The 22,257-nt window shown below is 59.1% G+C and overlaps 1 protein-coding gene across 2 annotated transcripts; it reads right to left on the bottom strand.

Moving 5' to 3' along the window:
* Positions 1-224: 224 nt before the first annotated feature.
* Positions 225-20,444, bottom strand: HID1 (HID1 domain containing). 2 transcript variants are annotated; one of them, XM_043905540.1, is made up of 19 exons: positions 20,252-20,444; positions 14,584-14,733; positions 13,745-13,915; positions 13,037-13,153; positions 12,401-12,507; positions 11,827-11,943; positions 9,513-9,735; positions 9,296-9,352; positions 8,028-8,168; positions 7,800-7,890; positions 7,432-7,583; positions 7,254-7,332; positions 5,788-5,952; positions 3,331-3,558; positions 2,977-3,083; positions 2,352-2,432; positions 1,670-1,761; positions 1,384-1,542; positions 225-1,155 (listed from the first exon to the last, which is right to left on the bottom strand). In XM_043905540.1, the coding sequence occupies exons 1-19, from the start codon at positions 20,315-20,317 to the stop codon at positions 1,092-1,094; spliced, it is 2,367 nt and encodes a 788-aa protein (XP_043761475.1). In that variant the 5' UTR covers positions 20,318-20,444; the 3' UTR covers positions 225-1,091. The 2 variants fall into 2 exon arrangements, with proteins under 2 accessions (XP_043761475.1, XP_043761476.1); XM_043905541.1 differs by having other exon boundaries at positions 13,037-13,150.
* Positions 20,445-22,257: the final 1,813 nt, after the last annotated feature.

Genomic DNA, 22,257 nt, shown 5'->3' with positions numbered 1-22,257 from the left:
AGGCTGGGAGGCAGACCTTTCACCTCTCCTGTGTGAGCTCTTTCTCTGGGGGCACCACGGCCAGGAAGCCCAACCCTCCACCTCCTCGCCCAAGAAAATGATGGAGGCTGGTCGTGTGCCAAGGGCCCTCTGGGCCTGACTCTGGCAGGTGGAGCCCCAGCGTTCCTGAAAACAAGAGCCATGGACTGACCCCCTGCCTCCCCTCCAAGCACAAGGACGCAGGGTCTGGAGAGGGAGGTTTTATTATGTAAAGAGGCCGATTGTACAGAGCAAAGATTGTACTGACACAGGCGGGGTGAGGGAGACCCAGAGGCCAAAACCATAAGGAGGGAGGGGTGGCCTCCCAGTCCCCCTCTCCCCCCCAAACATCCAGGCAGTGGGAAAGGGGAGGGAGGGCTGAACGGCGGCTTCCCCCCCGCCATCCCCTCACCCCCGTTTCTGTGTAAGAGTCAGGCAGGCTACATCCCTTGACCCGGAAAATACAAAGGAGACCCTCAACCCCCTATTCCAAACCCTAACAAGCGGGAGGTCCTCCAGTCTGGCTCTTGGCATCCATCCGCCCCCCAGTCTCCTCCATGAGCATCTTGGCCACCCTTCTTCCTGGGGTCCTGACAGCGGGCAGGGGCTGGACCAGGTGGTTTCCGGGTGGGAGACTTGGAAAGGCGCTCCCCACCCTTGCAGGCACCTCCAGGAATGACGGCCCAAGACTTCCTTGTGGGCAGCCCACTGGGGCACAGAGGCCTATTGCCCTCCAGGATCCAGCAGCCCAAGAGCCAGGCGGGCACTGAGGGTTGGCTTAGAAATGGGTTCTGAAGGGCAGCCAGAGAGAGGTGGGAGCTCTGGGTGGGGGGAGGGGGGCTGCAGTCCTGGAGAGAGGTTCCAGCGAGTCCAGCCTGCAGGCGGGGGGCAGGGTGGGTCCCCACCAACCCAGCCACAGGGGGCCTCTGGGGCCTGCCGCCCAGGACTCAGCCACTTAAGCTCCCAGCCCTGACTGGAGTCATTTAAAGCTCAGAACAGGGGATCGGGGGTCAGCACTGGGGACCCCGGGTCCCCGCCCTCCCCTGGCCCCTGCCCCTCGCAGGCTTCCATCTTCACACCCGCTGGATCTCAAACAGCTTCACGTCCGTGTCGTACCAGACAGGTGGGTCCACATTCCTGCCGAGCGAGTCAACGGTCACCCGGGGGCCGGGCGGCCTCAAGGAAAAGCCTGGGGAGGAACTGGGCCATCCTCCTCCCGCCCTGGCATCCCCCACCGGCCGGGGCAGTGGGTGCCCACCCCCACCAGACAAGGCCACCCTGGTGGACGGTCTTGACATCAACCCCACTAGCTGAGGCCGACCCTCAGGAGGGACAGCAGGCCCCCAGCAGCCCCCAGGGGCCCACCTCAGGTAGATGACGCCCCACATGTAGGTGCGGAACCACATGGCCGTGCCCGAGTTGGCCTGGTACTTGCGGATGAGGATGGGGTGGGGCACGGGCAGCAGCCCCACCAGGGTGCCGTGCTGCAGGAACCGCAGGATCTCCGACTCGTCCGTCAGGCCCCTGCCAGGGAGACGGGGGTCTCCAGTGTGCCCACTCTGAAGGGCTCACCCATGCTCCCGGCCCTGGCCCCGCCCCGGCCTGGGCTGGCCCGCAGAGCCCACCTGCCCGGCCACGCCCCCAGCCTCACTTGTCAATGCAGATCTTCTCCACCTGGGGAACCAGCACCTGCAGCAGCCTCATGATGGTTTGCAGCGGCAGCTTCGACTTCCAGGAGAGGACCTGGGGGAGGGACCGGGGTTCCCCGGCTGGCAAAGCAGTCCCCCAGAGGCTCTGGCACAGACCTGACCCCTGACCTGGAACCATGGGCTCCCCAAGGCAGAAGACATCTTGGCTCATCACAGCAAGGGCCTGGCAACCGGGCAGGGCCCGTGAATAGTGACTGCGATTCATGGCAGGGGCTGCGGCCTCTCATGGAGCGTGTACCGTACCGTGCCTTTGATCCTCATGACAGAGTGATGAGGCTGGGACATTTAGTATCCCCACGCAAACACAATTAGTGGTGAGGTCAGGAAACAAGTAAGGGAGTGAGCCAGTGATGCCAAGGAAGGAAACTGGAAAGGGTGATTTATTGAGAAAGGGCTGTACCTTAACCCTGCTGGGGAACCAACCCTGGACAAGTGTAGACAAGAGGAAGCAACCAAGCCAGAGAGGCCAAGGTCACGAGACAGGACTGACCCTAAACCTGACCCCAGGCCAGTCCCTGGAACTGGACCCATTCCCATGCAAGCCTTTCCTGAGCCAGGAGCCCCCGAGCGCCCCCCACACACACACACACCGTGTGCCATCTGCCCCACCTGCCCCACCCTCACCCACTCCGACGTCGGGTTCCACTGCCCACTGGCCGATGCGCTGGACAGCCGCCGCTGCTCCCGCCAAGCCTGGCTGGGCTCCTGGTCCCCGAGAAGGAACCAGAGTGAGGGGTGGCGGGAAAGGGTAAGGATGGGGGGTGGAGGGCAGGCCCTTGAACAGCCCCTCCCACAGCCTGGGACCCGGAGGGCAAGGAGGTCTCTGCCCTGGCCCATGCTGCGGGGAGGGGGCTCCCTCCCAAAGGAGGGGATGGCCCAGCCCAGCACCCTTTGCCCTGGGCCCCAGGCCCTGCCCAACCCAGCCCAGCCTGGTGACAGGTTTAGGGCCAGGGGCTGAGTGGGCAGACGGGGTAAAGGCCGGCCCAGCCTTGATAAGGCTGATGGATGAGGAGGCTGAAGGCCAAGGGCTTGAGCCCGTGACCAATAAACGAGGGAGGGGTCTGTGAAAGACACCCCCCACCCCCGTGGCAGAGAGTCAGCAGTGCCAACCCCGATGCCCTGAGCACCAGGTGCCCGGCCCTCTGCGGCAGGGGACCCCAGGGTGCCCCAGCCTGGCCCGCATTTCAGAGACCAAGGAGGAAGGGAAGATGCCCAGCCTCGCCCCCCACCGCGAGTTCCCGGGGCCCACCTCTGCGGCTGGGCTGTCCTCCGCCGAGCTCTGCTGGGGCGCAGAGTCCAGGGACCGCAGGGTGCCATCCTCCGACACCTGGGACTTCTCCGTCAGCTTGTCAATGCCTGCGGCGGGGCGGGGGCAGTGAGGACTCCTGCCCCAGCGCCCCTCATCGAACGCCCCTGCACAGCCCCGCCCCGCGAGTCCCCAGCTTCCCTCCACTTCAGAGATGCTGTGTCCGACCCCCCCGCCCCATCCAGCACGGAGGCCCAGTCCCCTCCACCCAGCTAGCCCTCCCAGGCTCCCCCGAGACCTCCACCCCGACCCTTCCTGTCACTCTCCACAGCCCCCTGCCAGCCGTCAGCACCGGACCTGGGGTGGCCACCAGGCTGGTCTTGAGGGTGCCCGGCTCGGCGGGCGCAGCGGGGCGGGACCCCTCCATGGAGGCGCCCTCCTGCGAGCCCGCGCGGGACAAGGGCTCGGGCGGCCGGCGGCGCCGCTGCAGGGCCTTGTGGATGGCGGGCGGGTCGGTGGGCAGGTTGGCCAGCTGGTGGAAGACGCTGCGCTTCCGGATGATGGCATAGACCAGGTTGGAGTTGCCTATGGGTGGGGAGGGGGGCTCTCAGCAAGGCCCCATCGCCATCCCCTCCACGGGAGCGGCTTCCTGGGAGCCAGGGGGAGCTTGGAGGACAAGAGGGGTGTCTACCCCCCAGGGGGAGGCGACAGCAAAGGCCACAGAAGAGAGGGAGAGTGGGCAGGGTTGGTGCTGGGGGCGGGGGGCGGGCTGAGGCGACTCCAGGATGCCACCTGTCAGGGAAAGAGCTTCTGGGCTGAGCTCACTCCTGCCCCTCCCTGGTACCCGGGGGACCCTCTCGCCACCCAGCACGAAGGGGCAACACCTGGCAAAACCGGGTGGGCCCAGCATGTCAGGGTCCCACTAAGCCAGCTGTTCAATATTTTGATGGTCCCCCAAGCTCCCCATGGGAGGAAGGACCATACGGTGTGTGCCCACGCTGAACGCCCTCGGCTCCGAGGGAGACAGGAATGCTTTCCCGGCCTTCAGTGCCACGTCGTGCCCCAGCTCGCCGCCCCACCCCGGTCCCTGCCTCTCACCACCCTGCTCCACGTCCACGTCCACGTCTCACCCCATCGGCTTTCTGTAGACTGTGCCCCCTCCGTGATTTCCTACTGTCCCCACCGAATTCATCCCTGATGAGTTAGGGTTACTCACTCAGTCATGTTCGACTCTCGTGTGACCCCGTGGACTCTGGCCCACTAGGCTCCTCTGTCCGTGGGATTCTCCAGGCAAGAATACTGGAGTGGGTTGCCATTCCCTTCTCCAGGGGATCTTCCTGACCAGGGATCAAACCCAGGTCGCCTGCGCTGGCAGGTGAATTCTTTACCATCTGAGCCACTGGGAAGTCCTTCATCCCTGATCGATTAGTACAAATACTGCTTATTCTGGAAATAGTAACAACTGCTAATATTTAAGTCACAGGCAAGTGCTAAAGTGCTTTCTTGGATTATTTCACCTAATCGTCCCAACACCCTCTGAGATAGGGACTCTTGGTACTACGATTATGCTCATCTTACAGATGGAGAAACTGAGGCTCAGTGAGCCGGTGTGCTCACACTCACACTCACAGCTAAGTGTTTGCTGCTGTCGTTCAGTCGCTCAGTCGTGTCTGACTCTCTGCGACCCCATGGACTGCAGCACGCCTGGCTTTCCTGTCCTTCACCAACTCCCAGAGCTTGCTCAAACTCACGTCCATTGAGTCGGTGATGCCATCCAACCATCTCATTCTCTGTCTCCCCCTTCTCCTCCTGCCCTTAATCTTTCCCAGCATCAGGGACATGAGTTAGCAACTAAACAACAACAATCCTAAGCTATATACAATAGGTCCTTGCTGCTTATCTATTTTATATCTAGTAGTGTGCATATGTTAACCCCAAATACATATAATTTTATTATAGAAAAATGGAGAAGGAAATAGCAACCCACTCCAGTATTCTTGCCTGGTGAATCCCATGGACAGAGAAGCCTGGCAGGCTACAGTCCATGGGGTCACAAGAGTCAGATATGACTTGGCATATAAACCACCACATTATAGAAAAAAGTGTTGCATTCCAGTTACATATGTACATGTCTGCCTCCTCTAAACACTAGAGCTTTTCGAGGATGAGAACGTATCCGATTGATCTCCATCAGTCTAGCACTTAACATAATGTCTGATTACCAGACAGCATCAAAAGTATATCCATGGCTGCTGTTGTTATTGTTCAGTCGCTCAGTTGTGTCCAACTCTTTGTGACCCCATGGACTGCAGCACGCCAGGCTTCCCTGTCCTCCACCATCTCCTGGAGTTTGCTCAAACTCGTGTTCATTGAGTCATGATGCCATCCCACCATCTATCCTCTGTCGCCCCCTTCTCCTCCTGCCCTGACAGCTAAGTGGCAAGGCCTTCACTGACAGCAGGCACCTCAGCATCTCTGACGCCCAGCAGGCCCGTGACACCCTGAACTTCCCTCCCATCAGACTTAAGATGACCTGTTTGTCTGGGTGACCATCTGTTTAGAGTCCCCCCTCCGAGCCCCCCTCCCCAGCTGTGAGCCTCACGGGGCAAGAGGCACTCTGCTTGGTTTCCCACCGAATCCCCTCACCAGGGCTAGGGCTTGGTATACAACAGGCACTCAATAAATGCATGCAGGACAAACAAACTGGGATCGGAGGGCTGTGTCCGCCTCAGATGGGAAGGAGTCCTCGCCCACTGCCCACCCCAGCTCCTCCCGTCCCCGAGGCCAGGCCAGGGTCTTGGGCTGGCACCTCACCATCAAACTGGTACTGGATGATGTTGTTGAAGACTTCCAGGAGGAAGAAGACCAGGTGGTGGTTCTGGGCAGCAGAGAAGAGGAACCAGGTGGTGGAGAAGGCCTCCAGCAGGTGCAGCAGCTTGTTGGCGGCCACCATGGACAGGCTTTTGAGGTAGGGGGACACTGTAGGGGAGGGGTCGGCTTACTTCTGGGGCCCCGCCAACCAGGCCTGCACACCCGGGGCCTGGGAGGGACACAGTGCTCCTGCTCCCACACCCTTCCTGCCCCCTGCCTGGGAAGTCCCCCCCAAAAGTCAGGAAGACCGAGCCCCAGGGGCCAAGGCCACACTGGCCATGCCTCCCGCAGAGCCCCAGGGCTCCACCGGGCCCCGCCCCCGTGGACAGCCGTGTTTACAAAGCCACTCACACACTCCATCTCCCCCACGCCTCCTCGAACCTGAGAGGGAGGTAGATACAGGAGACCATTCCCATTTTGCAGATGAGAAAACTTAGGTTCAGAGAGGTTCATAAACTTGCCCAGAATCGCCCAGTTATAAAGTGATGGGCAGGGATACAAACTCAGGATCTTTACATCTTTCTAGAATACCAAGCTGGGAATTCCCTGGTGGCCCAATCGTTGGACTCTGAGCTCCCACTGCAGGGGGCCTGGGTTCCATCCCTGGTTGGAGAACTAAGATCTTGCAAGCCATGCAGGACAGCCAAAACAAAAATTAAAAAAAAAAAACAGTAAGTAGACTATCAAGCTGATATTCCACATATAATTATATACGGATTTTCTGCACAGACGGTGAAGGGGGAGTCAGAGACGCAAGGCTGCACCCGGCTTCACGTCACAGACTGATCTGTCATAGCCCGATCTTGTCTCGTGTCTTTCTCCCTCACTGGGGTGGGGCAGGGTCGGTGGCTGTCTTGTTCACAAATGCATTCTCAGGTAAGACCTGAGGGATGGAGCCAGTGATGGAAGGCCCAGTTTTGAGCCCTGGTTGAGGAAACAGGATGCCACAGGCTATGCAGTGCAGTCAAACAATTAAGAAAGAAGAAAGGGGGAGAAATGAGAGAGAGAGAAGGAAGGAAGGAAGGAAATTGACCAGTAGGTACTTTGTTGTTGTTGTATTGTGTGGTCAGTTGTGTCCAACTCCTTGCGACCCCGTGGACTGTAGCCCACCAGGCTCCTCTGTCCATGGGATTCTCCAGGCAAGAGTACTGGAGTGGCTTGCCATTCCCTTCTGCAGGGGATCTTCCCAACCCTGGGATCGAACCCGAGTTTCCTGCGTTTCCTGCATTGGCAGGTGGGCTCTTTACCTCTGCGCCACCCGGGAAGCCCTGTAGGCACTTAGCGGCCCTTACGTTAATATTTCTATTGGACCCCGCAGGTTTGAACCAGGGAGCCCGTGGCAGGTCAGCCTGTGGCCGGGCGCCCCCTGGTGGTGATCATGGGAAAGGCGCGCCCTGGTCCCCGCGTACCGTTGACCACGATGGTGAGCAGACAGTCGAAGAGGGGCTGCAGCCGCTGGTGCCCGCTGGTGATGATCTTGTGGAAAACCTACGCGGGGAGCAGGGGGTCAGCCACGGGGTCCCCGCCGCCTCCAGTCTCGGCCGAGGGCACGTCACCCCCAGACTTCCAGGTCCCCCCCTGACTTACCACGATGAGCAGGTCGGCGTGGGTGCCGGTGAAGACCGGGATGTCCATGGGCACGCGCACAGAGTAGGGCTTGTTCAGCCGCACCCCGAAGTTCCGCTCCCCGCTCAGAAGCAGCAGGATGAAGACGCCGATGTGCATCAGGCCCACCCGAGCTGCGGCGCGGGGCATGGAAGGGTCACCTCGCTGGGTGGGGCAGGGAGGAAGGGAGCCTGGGGCAGGGACCCATCTTGGGGTGGGGGCGGCGGGAGAAGCCCTTCCTGGGAGGTCAGGGCACAGGGCCCAAGCTGCTAGGAGGCAGGACAGACTGGCCGCAGCCGCCCCTTGGTGAGGAGCGCCCCCCAGGGATCCCGAGCCCACCCCAGCCTTACACTGATCCGCTCGAGCATCGTTGAGGAAGTAGAGGATGGGAACCAGGATGTCTAGGACGTCACTGCTCTTCAGCACAAAGAAGAGGAATTTCTGGGGGTGGAGGGGAGACGGGTGGGCGAGGTCAGGAGAGGGGCAGCTCTGCCCTGCCCCTCCCAGGAGTCTCCCTAGATGCCCTCTGCATCCCAGGGGCAGACCATGACCCCCCACCCCCATGTGGGCCGGCCCACCTTGTTGAAGTCGCAGAGCTTCCAGAAGAGGACCAGCAACTCCTGATGGAACTGGATCTTCTTGGTCGAGTTGGGCAGGTAGGTCTGGAGCAGGGGGTTGGACAGCAGCCGGGCTATGCCCTTGAGGATGAACTGGAAGTCCTAGGTGGGGTAAGGGCAGGGACCTGTCCAGTCTGTCTCCCTGCAGTCCCAGCTTCCTGGCCAGGCCCCCAACAAATGCCTCCTCTCCCCCCACTCCCACCCCACCCAGAGCCTGATTCCCACCATCAGAGCCAGAGGGACCCAGGTTCCAGCGTCATCAACAGCTGTCCTGGGGGTAGCCCCTCGAAGCTGGGTCCAGGGCAGGTCTCGAGAGCTTACTCCACCACCAGACCACAGGCTCCCCATCTACACACTGGGCTCCTGCCCACCTGGACTTCTTGTGGACAGGTGCAATCCTCCCGCCCCTTCCCAGCACTCTGTCACACGTGAGGAACAGCCTATTCGAGAAGAGCTGTCCATCACTGAGCACCTACTGCCTGGACAGTGCTCTCAGCCAATCCCCACCACGAGGCAAGGATGCAGCTCCTGTCCCCACATCACAGCTGCAGAGATGAGAGTCCGGGGGGCACAAGAACCAAGATCACAAGACACACGAACCCAGGTGTGACTGGCCTTTCTGTCCACTGTAATTCCCCTACCAAACCCACCATCAGAGCCACCTCCTCCCGCAAGTCTTCCCCGGCTACCCTCCCCCAGTTGAGGCCATCAGCCCTTTTCTGAGGCTCAAGACCCTTGCGGTCCAACCCCGAGTCCACTGGGACCGTGGTTCCTTCACGTAGGGGTCAGGACTCTCCCTATCCCCAACCTTATCTGCATCCTCTCACCCCCTGCAAGGTCACAACCTTTGAGGGGAGTGGGCACCAAGAACCCACCGGAGGACTTCCCTGGTGGTACGGTGGATGGGAACCACCTGCCAAAGCAGGGAACATAGGTTCGACCCCTGGTCTGGGAAGATGCCAAATGCCACGGAGCAACTAGGCCGGTTCACCACCACCACTGGGCCCATGTGCTGCAACTATTGAAGCCAGCGAGCCTAGAGCCCCTACTCCGCAACAAGAAAAGCCACGGCAATGAGAAGCCTGTGCACCGCAACAAACAGTAGCCACTGCTCACCATAAGTAGAGAAAGCACAGCTACGGAGGCCCAGCGCCGTCAAAAAATTGATTACTTAAAAATTAAAAACAAAAATAAAAATCCCGCCAGAGCAAGAGCATTGTTCAACTCACCTCTTCTCGATGGATGCGGGACAGGTAGTTCACAAACAGGTTCTCGGGCCCTGGAGGCTGCGGAGGGTGGAACCGGGGCTCAGCAGGTGCCCTCACCCCGCCCCCAAGCTACCCCAGGCCCGCTCTGACCCCAGGCACCCCCACGAGGTGTCCACCGGGTATCCCTCGCCCGGGCTGCTGGAGGCGGTGCCGGCGGCCCGCGCTCTCCCGTGCTCACGTCGGCATCGTCCATGGCGGTGCCCGTGGTGGTGCCGTCCACGGTGGGGCTGGCGCTGGTGGCGCTGTCGTGGTCCAAGGTGACGATGAGCACCTGGGCCGCTTCCTCCACCAGGGGTTCCCGGTAGTCGGAGAAGAGCAGGTGGTTGTAGGGGATCCCGTAGCCCACAGGGTCATAGGCACACACGGTGTTCAGGAGCGAGGTGAACAGGGGCAGGGCGTGTCTGCGCAGGGGAGGGGGCGGGGCTTCAGGGACTCCGCCCACTGTCCACTCGCGGCCGGGTGGGCGGGTCGGCCAGGACGACCCCTCATCCCCAAGTGTCTCAGTGCCAGGCTGTGGTCTGGGGGCCAGGGGGCAGCCCCAGGAGCTCATCCCCTTCCGTTGTGGCAGAGACAACTCCTGCCTCCTTGCCTGTATCTGGGACCCGGGGAGGGATGGTTGGAGGCCAGGAGGAATTCATTACCAAGACAGGGATGGCCAGTCCTGAGGGGGCTCTTTGCAGAATATCATGTCCACACCCCTTAGATTTTCACCCCCAGAGGTTGAAGCCTATTGTGGTTTATTTCAAATTTTTAAAAAATATATATATTTTTGTGACTGCTCCACACGCTACAGCTGGGATCTTAGTTCCCCAACCAGGGATGAACCTTCACTCCCCTGCACTGGAAGTGCAGAGTCTTAACCACTGGACTTCCCGGGAAGTCCCTAAAAAATACTTTACTTTTTTAGAGCAGTTTTAGGTTCATAGTAAAACTGAGGGGAAGGCAGAGATTTCCCATAGATTCCCTACCTCGACACATACACAGTCTCCACCACCATCCACATCCCCCACCATCCACATCCCCCCCACATTTGTTACAATGATGAGCCGACATCAACACATCACTGTCACCCAAAGTCCACAGTTTACATCAGGGTTCATTTCTTTTTTTTTTTGGCTGCACCATGCCAAGTGGAATCTTACTTCCACCAAGGCTCGAACTTGCTCCCCCCGCAGTGGAAGTGCCAAGTCCTAACCTCCGGACCACTGGAGAATTCTCCAGAGTTCACTCTCGACGCTGTATAATCTACGGGCTTGGATAAATGTATAAAGGACATGCCTCTGAGGTTTCTGCAGGGCAGGTACCCTCCCCTCTGGGCCTCAGAGAAGCGTTGGAGGCCCACAGGGAAGGCGGGAAGCAAAGCACGTGCCCCATTCCCCAGCTCCCAGGCCACAGAAGGCCTCCATTCAGAGATCTGTGAGGTGTCAGAGGTCAAGCTCCTCACCTTACAGATGAGGAAACGGAGACCCAGGGAGGTTCATCAAGTGGCAAAGGTGGCCGTTTGCCTGATAAGGCTGGGGAGGAAGAAAACCCTGACCAGCTTTTAACTGTACCTGGTGGGGGGAGTCACCTGGATTCTCTCTACTTCTGGGGGTTGTGCAGGGGGTGAGATTGGGCTGCAAAACCTGAAGATGGGGCGTGTCATGTGGGAGTCAGTCTGGAAGAGGGTGAACCACGACACAGGGGCACTAACCCCATGTTGCCAGTACAGCCCCGGGCACAATCGGAGCTGCCCAGCTGGAGCATCCGGACCTGCTGTAAGTATGCAGTCCTGCCACGTGACACCTCCATGAACTCATATGCTCCCCAGAGCCCTTAAGTGCCCCCACGTGGGCCAGGCTTCCCCATTCTTCGGAGTATTCCTCACACCCCCACCCACCCACCATTTAAACAGCACCGTCCAGAAAATTCCCTGGCTAGGACTTGGCCACTGGTTCAATCGGCCCTGGGTTCAATCCCTGGTCGGGGAGCTAAGGTCCTGCAAGGCCACGCAGCACCGCCAAAATTAAATAAACTGTCCAATACAAGCTACATGTAGCTACGGACAGCTTAACATGTGGCTGGTCCAAAGTGAGATGTGCCGTAAATGTAAAACTACACACCAGATGAAAAGTGAATATAAAACATTTCAATAACTTTGTTTAGTGATTACACCTCAAATACTGATGTTTCAGACATATTGGGTTAAAAGAAATACATAATTAAAATTAACTTCACCTGTTTCTTTTTTTTAACTTTTTACATACTAGAAATGTTTAAACTGCATAAGTGGTTTGCATTACCCTTCTACTGGACGGCGCTCTAGATGGAGGACCCAGGGCCCCCAACAGGGACCGCGCTGGTGTTAAGGTGCAGCTGTTGTTATAGGTCATCACCAGCAGGGGGCAGCGTGCCTCCTCAAATAAGACACATTCGCCAGCAAATGGCCTCGGCGCAGCGCTGCCTGCAAGCAGGAGGTGGGGAAACCGAAAGGCAAGCCAGGGGCCCCTCACCTGTTTTCTGTGGAACAAAAAAACTGCACCCACGGATTGATGCTGCTGCTGTCCGGAGCTGGGGGCAGGTACATGGCCTCGGAGAAGCAAGTGAGCAGCAGTTTCAGCAGCTCCATCCTTGGGCAGAGGACAGGAGAGAGGCTCTGAGGTTCCCAGCTCCCCTAGAGGAGAGCACGCCCCCCTCCCCACCGCCCCAGCTCTTGTTGAGGTTCATGAAAAGTGACTGCATTTTATCCCTGTGAGGCTGAAGCTGGGTCACGAGCGGGCAGGGTCTTCTCTGCTATTGTTTAGTCCCTAAGTCTTGTCTGACTCTTTGCGATCCCCTGGACTGTAGCCGGCCAGGCTCCTGTGTCCACGGGATTCTCCAGGCAAGAATACTGCAGTGGGTTGCCATGCCCTTCTCCAGGGGATCTTCCAGACTCAGGGATCAAACCCGGGTATCCTGCATTGCAGGTGGATTCTTTACCACTGAACCACCAGGGACGTCAAGGGTCTCCTTGGAAGACCCCCACACATGGCTCCCTCCCTGAGCGGTGCAGAGGCCAGGCTTGGGGTCCAGCCCGAACAAGCTCACCGATTCATGTCGTGGATGTAGTTGGGCTGGGGAGAGTGAGCAAAGCCCACGCCAGCCTCCCAGATGTATTCACAACTATCCAGGGAGTGAATGTCCTCTGCCGAGTCCTGGGGACAGGGTCAAAGAAAGATCAGCGCCCCCACTCTCCTTGGGGGGGCAAAGACCCTCATATTCTCCTAAAGACAGACCCTCAAAGCACCCCAGGTTCTAGGAAAGCTCATTTTCCTTCAGTCTGGTGTTTGCTCAGTCCAGTGTGAAACAGGAAGAGACAGGGAGTGAGCAGAGCGGAGTTGGGGGCCCCCAATGGTGTGTGGGCGTGCGGGGTGGACAGCCCTCGAGGTCCATCCACCGCCCGCAGGAAGTGAGGGGCCAGGCCTGCAGTGTGCCAGCCCCACCCCCACCGCGGCCCAGGCCAAGACAATGGGTGCTTGTGCCCTGCCTCCCGGATACAGAGGGCCGGGCCCGCACCAGCTGGCTCCCCACCAGCCGTGCCAGCCGCCACCCCCTCCTGGGACCACGCGTGCCAGGCAGCCTGGCCCTCCCAGGGCAGTCCCTGCCCCAGGCAACTTCAACAGACCCCAGCCTGGGGCCCGAGCCCTCCTGGGCCGGGGCTGGGGGGCGCCGGCGGGCTCTCACCACAGTGCTCCGCCGATGGCTCTGCACGGTGAAGTCTGGGCAGAAGAGCAGGTCAGCGATGGCCAGGAGCAGGGACTCGGCCAGCGGCCGGGCGTTCTCGTCATCGTCCTCTGCCTGCTTGGGACACGGCCCCCGGAGGCCCCTCAGTCGTGGCTGGACGAGGAGAGGCGGCCCCAGGACTTGGGGAGCAGGTGGAGGACAGGGTTGGCCCAGGCAGGCACCCACAGTGGAGGGAGAGAGGAAGTGGGGGGGAGAAGGAACAGGCAGTGGACCCCTAATCACCCCAAACCTCCCAAGGCAGAAGGGGACAGTGGGGAGCAGGGCTGGGAGCATTCAGGAGGCCTCCCCAGTGACTGGGAGGGGCCGGGTGAGCCCCCTAAACTCGAGAGCCTCAGCCCTGCTGAGAATTACTGGGCCCACCCACCCAACACCACACACCCCCAGTTGCCTGGACAGAACCCCAGGGAGGGAGTGGGGTGAGTGGTGGGAGGGCCCAGCTGCCCTGCCCCCATCTCTGCCCAGGTGCAGGGGCAGGGACCCCCACGGGGGAGAAACCCAGGACTCAAGGGGGAGCTGACCCTCCTCCCCCGGCCCTTCCCAAACCCCAAAAGAGGTTTGGAGGAAGGTGGCCGGCCCTACAGTTCTCTTCCCCTGCCCCCGCTGCCCCACCTCGCCCCGCCCCCCGAAGTCCTGGCCAGGCCCACAGACCCCTCCTCGCCCAGCCCCGGGCACTGTGGACCAGAAGAAGCCCCTCCAGTCAGGGTCCTCGAAGATGTAGGGCAGCACGCGGATGAGCAGGCGGCTGCAGCTCAGCACAATCTGCCTCTCCTTCTCCGAGTGGCAGCCGCTCTCGGCTCCCTGCACCAGCTTCTCGACTGCCTGCGAGGGTGGGCAGAGAGGCGGGCGGCAGGGGGGGTGAGGCCCCGGCGCCTGGGGTCAGGCTGGGCACCCCGGGCTTCAGGGGGAGCGTGGCCAACCTGCAGGGCCCCCTCTCCAGACAGGGTCAGCCAACCCCGGGGGGACAGGGCATGGGCCAGGGAGCAGCCTGGAGCATCTGGGGGTGGGGCCCAGCCCACCACTCGCCGGCTGAGACCTTGCTAAGTGACCAGCCTCAGTTTCCTCATCTGCAAAATGGCAACACTGATGGCACCCCACGGACTGTAGCCCGCCAGGCTCCTCTGTCCGTGGGACTGCCCAGCAAGAATACCAGAATGGGTTGCCATTTCCTTCTCCAGCGGGTCTTCCTGACCCAGAAGATTAAACTGCATTGTCTCCTGCATTGGCAGGCGGATTCTTTACCACTGAGCCCCCAGGAAGCCCAGCAACCACACAAGGGGGGCTAGCCGAGGGGATCTGTGGCGAGTGCCGCCAGCACGTCCCCCGGAGCCCAGCCCAGGGGAGAGGGGGTAAAGCCTTGGGGCCACCTCTACTGGGGGGGTGTCCTGGGTGCTGGCCCCATTGGACCACAGGGCTGGGCCAGCTCCAGCCTCCCTGACCGTGGGGAATGGCTTGGGTGGGGGTGACCGCGAGGGGCCAGGTCCCCTCACCTTGTAGCACAGAGTGGCCAGGTTGGAGGGTGACTCCTCTCGAACCGCCCGGATCTCCGCTGCCGGCACCAGCGCAAAGACATCCTGCACCGAGGTGGCCGTGTCCGCCCAGAACTGGTCCCAGAAGGCGTCATCGGTGGCTTCCACGGGCTGCGGGGGGACCGAGTGCCCAGAGTCACACGCTCTCTTGCCAGCAGGCCCACAGTGTGCCCAATTCTGTGACCAAGGGAGCCCCGGAAAGGGAAGCCCCCTCCTCCACTCCTGCTGGTGCCCAGGAGTCTTCCCCCATGGAGACATCCTTCAGTGGCCATGAGCCCTGCTTGGCACAGGCAGGCTGGGGACACTTGACACAGACGGTCAGGGATCGGCTGGCACTGAGTTCAGTAGGCAGAGCCCAACCCAGTCCCTGAGACCTGTGACCCCCAGGAACTCACCACCCCCCTTTGGTAAACCCTCCCCACCTGGGGGCCTCCCCAGGCCACACCCCTAAGTCACGTGCCCCGGGGCCAGAGCCAGGCTGTGCCCCTCCCCGTGGGAAGAAGCCAAGGGGACATGTGCCCACTGCCAGTCACGCAGGCTGCCCCCTCAACCCCAGCCTCCACCCGCACCCGGGACACCCAACTAGCGCCGAATCAAAAGGAGTCACCCCACAGCTCTCTGACCACTTCCGCTCTTCTCGGTACCCATTACCGGCACTGCCGCTCAGGCCACTCTTGCCAGGGCCCCCCTTCCAAATCTACCCCCTCAATCCTGCCCCCACACTGCCCCCAACCAGCATTCAAAGCACAGCACCGAAGGCATTGCTCCCTCAACAAAGACACTTAGGGCTCCCCACTGCTGGCCAGACCTCGGCTGGACAGTCAGCCAAGATCACACCTAAACACACCTACAAGCACACACCTGGGCACACAGACACGGACACACAACAAACACGCGTGCACGTGCATGCGTGCACAGGCACACCTGTATTCACGATCCCAACAACACAGCCCTGCCGTATTTTCTGGTTGCCTTGCACAGAAGCATCCCCTCTTCTCCACGTGCCCACCCCACCCAACACTGTCCAAAGTCCTACCAGACCTACTGAGGCAACGTGCCTTCAGGACACTTATGCCTTTTAAGTCATAGGGGCAGACATATGAACACCCGATTTGAATCATGAACCCTAGAAGTCTCTCCTAAGGAAATGATCTGAGATATGCAGGTATGAGAATGTTTACTGAAGAGTTGATAACAGCGAAAAGTTGGTATCAACCTAAATAACCAACAATTGGGGAATGCTTAAAAAGTTGCTGCTGCTGCTCCTAAGTCACTTCGATCATATCTGACTCTTTGCAACCCTATGGACTGTAACCCGCCAGGCTCCTCTGTCCATGGAATTCTCCAAGCAAGAATATTGGAGTGTGTTACCATGTCCTCCTCAGGGAATTACCTGGCAATCTAGTGGTTAGGACTCTGTACTTCCACTACAGGGGGAATGGGGTCAATCTTTGGTCAGAGAACTAAGATCCTGCATACCACTCAGCCAAAAAAATAATTAAGACATAGTCAAACAATGCAATGTTATGCAGCCATCAGAATCATGTCTTCAAAGAATACAAATGAATGGAAAATGCTCGTCATACAATGTTATATGAAAAAGAGAAGATATAAAACTAACTATAGGATGATCATGATTTTTTATAAAATTATAGAGGAATAAAAGCCTAGAAGAAAACAACGAAGTGGCAATAGCAATTATCTTTTGGGGTGGCTTTTTTGTTTGTTTCTTTATATTTTTCCTGTACATGCACGTATAGCTATTTTTTTCTTTTGAATGTTCATCTGTTTGAGGGTCAACCAAGGTCCTCTTACCCTTCTGAATAGCACTTCCTGCAAGAGACCTTCCCAGGCTGCTCCAATCAAATTAGACTTTTGCCTTCTCTGAAAGAGCCGATAAAGGGCTGCTGCTGCTGCTGCTAAGTCGCGTCAAGGGCTACTCGACCACAAATCAGCATGTAATACACATCACTCTTATTATCAGGAAACAATGTGAATCTTACTTAAAAAAAATAATTCTGTTGGAACTTCCCTGGAGATCCAGTGGTTAAAACTCCGCACTTCCAATGCAGGGGGTACAGATTTGATCCCTGGTCAGGGAACTAAAACCCCACGTGCTGTGAGGTGAAGCCAAATAAAAAAATACTTTAAAACAAAAATTCTGTTCTCTAAAGCCACTTCTTCCAAGAAGTCTCCCAGAGTTTCTACCAGTGGGTTCGATCCCACCTTGGACGCCTGCTCCCCACCCGCCACAGTCACTCATCACGGGCCTGACTCCACTCTTGCCTGGAGGCCCTATTCCTCCACCAGCCCTTCTCCCGGGACCGTGCACTTGAGGCATATGGCAGACACTTGGGCAGTACTTGTCCAGCTGAAGGCTGTAATCAGTCCCAGAGATTCCCTTCAGCCCCTCCACCGAGCAGAGCTGAGCACAAGGCTGGGAACAAGCCTCCCCAGGGTCCAGTCTACCCCAGCCCACTCCCCAACAAGGCCGCCCGCGGAGGCACAGGGCAGCCAGTGGCCGCAGCCTTCAGGGCTGGCCTGGCACCAGGACACCCTGGGTCCCAGAACTGGTAGAGCAAGTTAGCTGGGGGAGAGGAACAAAGACCAAAGCTGCGCCCTGGGGCTGCAGCGGGCTGGTCCTCAGGCCCTCCAACCCTCTCTGGGGTCCAGGGGAAGCATGCCCCAGTGTGGGTGGCCGGGTGGAAGTGGGGGAGGAGCCTCCCAGAAAACATGCAGAGCCCCAACCCTGCCCCCCATCTGACGGCACCTCTGGGAAGCCATTTTTCCCCTCCTCCCATGTAGCCACGACCCTCTTAAAGGGGCAGAAACTCATCAAGTGCACTTGACCTCTGACCTAGTTCATCAGGCAAGTGTCACCTGGGGACTGAATTAAGAATGAGGAGAGAGTCTTAGGAGGGAACTTGAGAGGCCCCAGGACAGCCCAGCTCTGAAGCAGAGGGAAGTCCCAGATCTGCGAGCTGGCCTTGAACTTCAGGACTAATGATTTCACCTCCCCCATCCCCAACTTGGACCTCTTCTCCGGGTCCCAGCTGTGGCTCCGGATCCTTCAGTTTGGTGGCCGTTACCAGACCAGGGGAGGCTAGCTTGATGCTGTAGGTACTGGCCAGGTTCGCTGGAACTTCTGAGTGTGGGGGAAACATAGCTTAGCTCCTGCCTCAGTTATTCCAGCCCCACCCAACATAAAGAAGCTTCTAAAATCCAAGCTAGTTTCTTTAAAAAGAGTATTTTTGGTGGAGGTGGGCAGGCCCATGCTGCCAGGGGCACAGGGTCTGAGCTACCCTGGAGGGAAACCAGATATTCTTAGCATAGCTTTGCCGGGACCTGCTCAGGCCAGACGCCCACCAGCCTGGAGGACCAGCTGCATCTGCTGAACCTCTCTGCGGGGGGGGGGAGAAGGGGAGGACCAGCAGTGGTCTAGCCCGCCAAGGGTGACCTGTACTGAAGGACTGTGTCACCACGGCATTCGCACAGTCATAGGTGTGCACACGTGTGAACATGGACCCACTAGATATCCTCTGGCTTACAACAGAGAATCCCCAAAAGGAAAGGATCTAGGAGAGGGTCCCAGATCCAGGAATATGCTCCTCGAGGGCTCCACCCACACCGGGAAAGGCTTGGGAAATACAGCCAAGGCTGCCGGCTTCAGGACCGGGTCGGGCCTAGCCCAAGGCAGGAAGAAAACAGGATACAACACAGGAAGGCTGGGAAAGCCAACCAGCTTCGGCCCGGGCCACGGGGAAGAGGTGCTGGGTTGGCGTGTCTGCAAAACCCTGTGATCACAGAGGCCCTGGGGACAACTGGCCGGAATCTCCTTGGGGACACGGAGTGGCAAGGTCTGGAACGACCATCTGGGGGTTGGCCCTGACTCCCGAGCTGTCTGAGCCAGGTCACGGCACAGGGTCCGTGGCTTCAGGCCCTGAGGGTCTCTCCCTCCAGGCAGCTCAGGTCCCCTCCCACCTGCAGGGCCCTCGGGCTCTCCCGAGAGAGACTCAGGCTGGTCTCTGGCTCCAGCCCTGTCCCAAGTCAGCTCACTGTCCCCATCTGGGAAACGAGACAGCAGCTCCTCCATCCACCCTGTCACAGGGCCACAGCCAGGGGAGGATGGAGGCCCAGTGTAATTTGGGGAGGGGGCCCGCACCTGTAGGAATCCTTTGGGACCCAGCTGAGCCAGTCCTACTGGCCGGGCAGAGACCCCAGCTGCCAAGCCTACAGCCCGTAGGACAAGGTGTTTCCCTCCCCGGGCAGATAAACATGGAGGCCTCCCTCCCCTCCTCTCCCTGCGGCCCCCCACCGAGACGCGGGCCCACCTGCCACCCTCAGATCTAGAAGCCCCACGCCAAGAAAGCCAAACGCCAGAAACAGCCAGGAGCCTTGGGGGGTAGGAGCGATTAGCAAGGCCTGGTTTCTATCAAATGCCTCTCAGCTGGGACTGGACCCTACAGAGGTCCTGGGCGTGTGCCGGGCTCCCGACCTTTATCCTGTGGGAACCAGGTCTGGGAACCGGGTGTGGGACCACAGGTCTGGCCCCTGGAGCTGCGACCAGCTGGCTGTGGGGAAATGGCTCCCTTGAACCTACTCTACTTGCCGGGAGCATGAGAGAGCCCAGGGGGTGCAGGTAGAAGGAAATTCCCCGCTGGCAGCAGGTCCTGACTCCCTTGGAAGTGGGGGACCTGGGGAGGCGGAGATGGGCATCTCTTTGGCCAGAGCGGCCTGGCTCAAGGAGTGAGAAGAGAGGGGTGGGCAGGGAGATAGCTGTGCTGGGGCCAGCCCTTGTGCTGCGGGCAAGGAGTTGGCCTCGGTGCCACTTGCGGGCCCAGGGGGGTACCCCCAGGCCCCACAGCACCTAGTCCAGGGGCAGCCTGGACGGTTCTTAGCCCTGCCCCAGAAAACAGGGGGTGCTCGCAAACACAGCCACCTCTGCAGCAGGGCCTGGAAAGGGGAGCCCCTGGAGCAGTGGTCCCCAGCTGGGAATCTGGACTCTATGGGCCTGGGAACAGCTCCCCTTGCCAGGCTGCAGCGCTGCCCACCACTCTGCGTGTTCCCATCAAGACCGAGGCCTTCTCTGACCCTGGGCATCGACCCGGCCCAGCGAGGCCGCCACCGCGCACCAGCTGTTTCCCCGATCCAGGAGGGCAACCGCCGGCTTTGTTTGCATTGAGTCAACCGGGTCTGTGCCTCCCGGATCGCGGGCACCGAGGGGCAGGGAGGAGAAAAGGAGGTGTTTGGGTGGGTGGGGGTGGGGAGAGGCTGGAGATTGCGGAGCTGGAGGGGCGATGAGGGGGCCGACAGCGGAGCGGACAGCGGCGACGCCGGCCTGGGGAGTAGGCACACGTCAGCCTAAGCTGGCAGCAGCAGCTGCGGGGAAATAGGGATGTTCCCGGGAGAGAAGGCTGGGGGTGGGGGACTAGGGGAGGGAGCCCTGGGGTACAGGCCCAGGGGTCTCGCTCCGGCCCCGGCTGCGGCGTCACCCTCTCGGCCAGCTGGTCCCCCCAGTCCCCGGCTAGCCAAGTTCTTGCAGCCGCTCCCCGCCCCCCCCCCCCCCCCGCCAGCCCTGCCCAGCCCCCAGCCTGGCAGGTGGGTGGGGAGGCCCGGGCCCCGGGCGCACCTGCGTCTTGGTGGTGAGCTGGATCACCGCCTTTCGGAAGTTCAGCTTGGAGTCGGCCGACCCCATTTCGTTGGAGCCCGTTCCGGCCTGGCCCCGGCCCCGACTCCCGCCCGGGCCCCGGCTCGATCTCCAGCTCCAGCTCCAGCCCCGCGGCCCCCGCGGCTCTCGCAGGAACCGAGCCGCGCGCCCCGCCCGCCGGCCCGGCGTCGGCCCCCCCCCCTGGGCCCCGCCCCTCCTGGCCCCGCCCCCCGCACCTGCCGCTCCAGAGCCGCGTTCCCCGCGCGGGCTGAGGGTCTGGCCCGCGGATACACCCTCAGCCCCTTCTCAGCTGGACCGGGTGCCTTCTGCGTGGAAGCGTTATCCCCCTCGGTCTCTCCCATTTACACCCAGCGCACCCCCGCCGGGGCCCGCAACCCTCCCAGCCTCCGTCCCCTGCCCCCCATCCTCACCCTAGGTCCCCACGCCATCACTGGGCCCACAGTTTCAAAGTCGGTCCTCTCCAGCATCTTTCTTGTCCATCCCCCGGCATTCTGGGCATCCGCTCGCTTGGTTCCCCTTTTTCCTGACCTGTCTCATCGGGCTCCGCGGCCTGGTGAGAGCGAGGGGTCCCTTCTGAGTCCCACAATTCCTTTCTGGCCACTTGCCTTCCCTGAGAATCCTGTTAGGTTCATCCATTTCAACAGATATGTTTAGGGACTAGGATTTATCAACACAGTGTCAGGGGCGGGGGCGGGGAGGGGGGGGCCGAGGAGGCTTAAGGCACAGGGTCTGCCCTTTAAGAGAGTTAGCTAGAGAGACAAACAAGGAACAGATTAGCCATGGTTCAGCCCAGTGAGACTACGATAGAGGCAAATTAATAATAATAATAAATAGTGACAACAACACCTCTTACACAACAAAAAACCTACCTCTGAAGTAGGTGTTATACCCACTTGACACTAGGGAACACTGAGGCTCAAAGCAGTTAATCTGCCCAAAGTCACACAACTGGTAAGGAACAAAGCCAAAAAAACAAATCCAACTCTGGCCCCAAAAGAGGACACATTTTTTTCAACAATATTGCCTTGCATGCTATGTCTGGAAGCTTCTAGAAATCCTAGCTGCTTCAAAAGGAGGTGACATTTAGCTTAAATTGAAATTCCGAAGGTAAAAAATGAGGGGTGCACTGTCTAGGCACAAAGGCAGGGTAGGACAGGGGTGGGGGTAGGAGGAGGGGGACGAGGGTGTCCCCACGGTACTGAATGAGCAGACTGGGCGGGAGAGCTCTGTGTTTGCTCCTGAGGTGGATTTTCCCTACCCTGGATGAAATCTTGGACAGGCTCCATGCTTTTATAATCACTTCAAGATAACAAATGAATAGCACCTTTATTTGGCATTAAAAAAAAAAATCCAGTCCACTCTACAAATCACCCATTCCCAGTCCAGGCCAGTGTTACATTTAAAAATCTGAATCTTATTCATTAGGGAGATGCAAACTGAAACCACAGTACAGTTACTACTACATACCTATTAGGATGGGTCAAAAACAAAAACCTAATGATGCCAAATACTGGTGAAGATGGGGAGCGTTTGTATTTTCTTATAAAGTTAATTCTAGGGATCTCCCTGGTGGTCCAGTGGTTAAGACTCCGTGTTTCAAATACAGGGGCACAGCTTCAATCCCTGGTGTGGCCAAAAAATAAAAAAATAAAGTTAAATATACAATTACTGTATAACTCGATAATCCCATTTTTAGAATTTACTCAGAAGAAATGAAGACATAGATCTACACAAAATTCTGAGTAATGCATATAGCAGTTTCATTCATAATCACCAAAACCTGGAAACAAACCAAATGTCCATCATCTGTGGTTCATCGATACAATGGACTAGTACTCAGCAATTGTTGTTTAGTCACTCAGTCATGTCCGACTCTTTGCGACCCCACGGACTATAGCCTACTAGACTCTGTCCATGGGATTTCCCAGGCAAGAATACCGGAGTGGGTTGTCATTTCCTTCTCAGGG

Source organism: Cervus elaphus, chromosome 5, assembly GCF_910594005.1.
Source record: "Cervus elaphus chromosome 5, mCerEla1.1, whole genome shotgun sequence".
Taxonomy (NCBI): domain Eukaryota; kingdom Metazoa; phylum Chordata; class Mammalia; order Artiodactyla; family Cervidae; genus Cervus; species Cervus elaphus.
This window is presented reverse-complemented; position numbering and strand designations above follow the sequence as displayed.

Bases quoted from the DNA above. Each gene is read 5' to 3' on its own strand.
- HID1 (XM_043905540.1), bottom strand. From the start codon at position 20,317: ATGGGGTCGGCCGACTCCAAGCTGAACTTCCGAAAGGCGGTGATCCAG. The intron at 7,584-7,799 runs GTAAGGCTGGGG...CCCGCGCCGCAG, and splicing joins CGATGCTCGAGCGGATCAGT to CTCGGGTGGGCCTGATGCAC. The intron at 1,156-1,383 runs GTGGGCCCCTGG...CTCGCTCGGCAG, and splicing joins TGGGGCGTCATCTACCTGAG to GAATGTGGACCCACCTGTCT.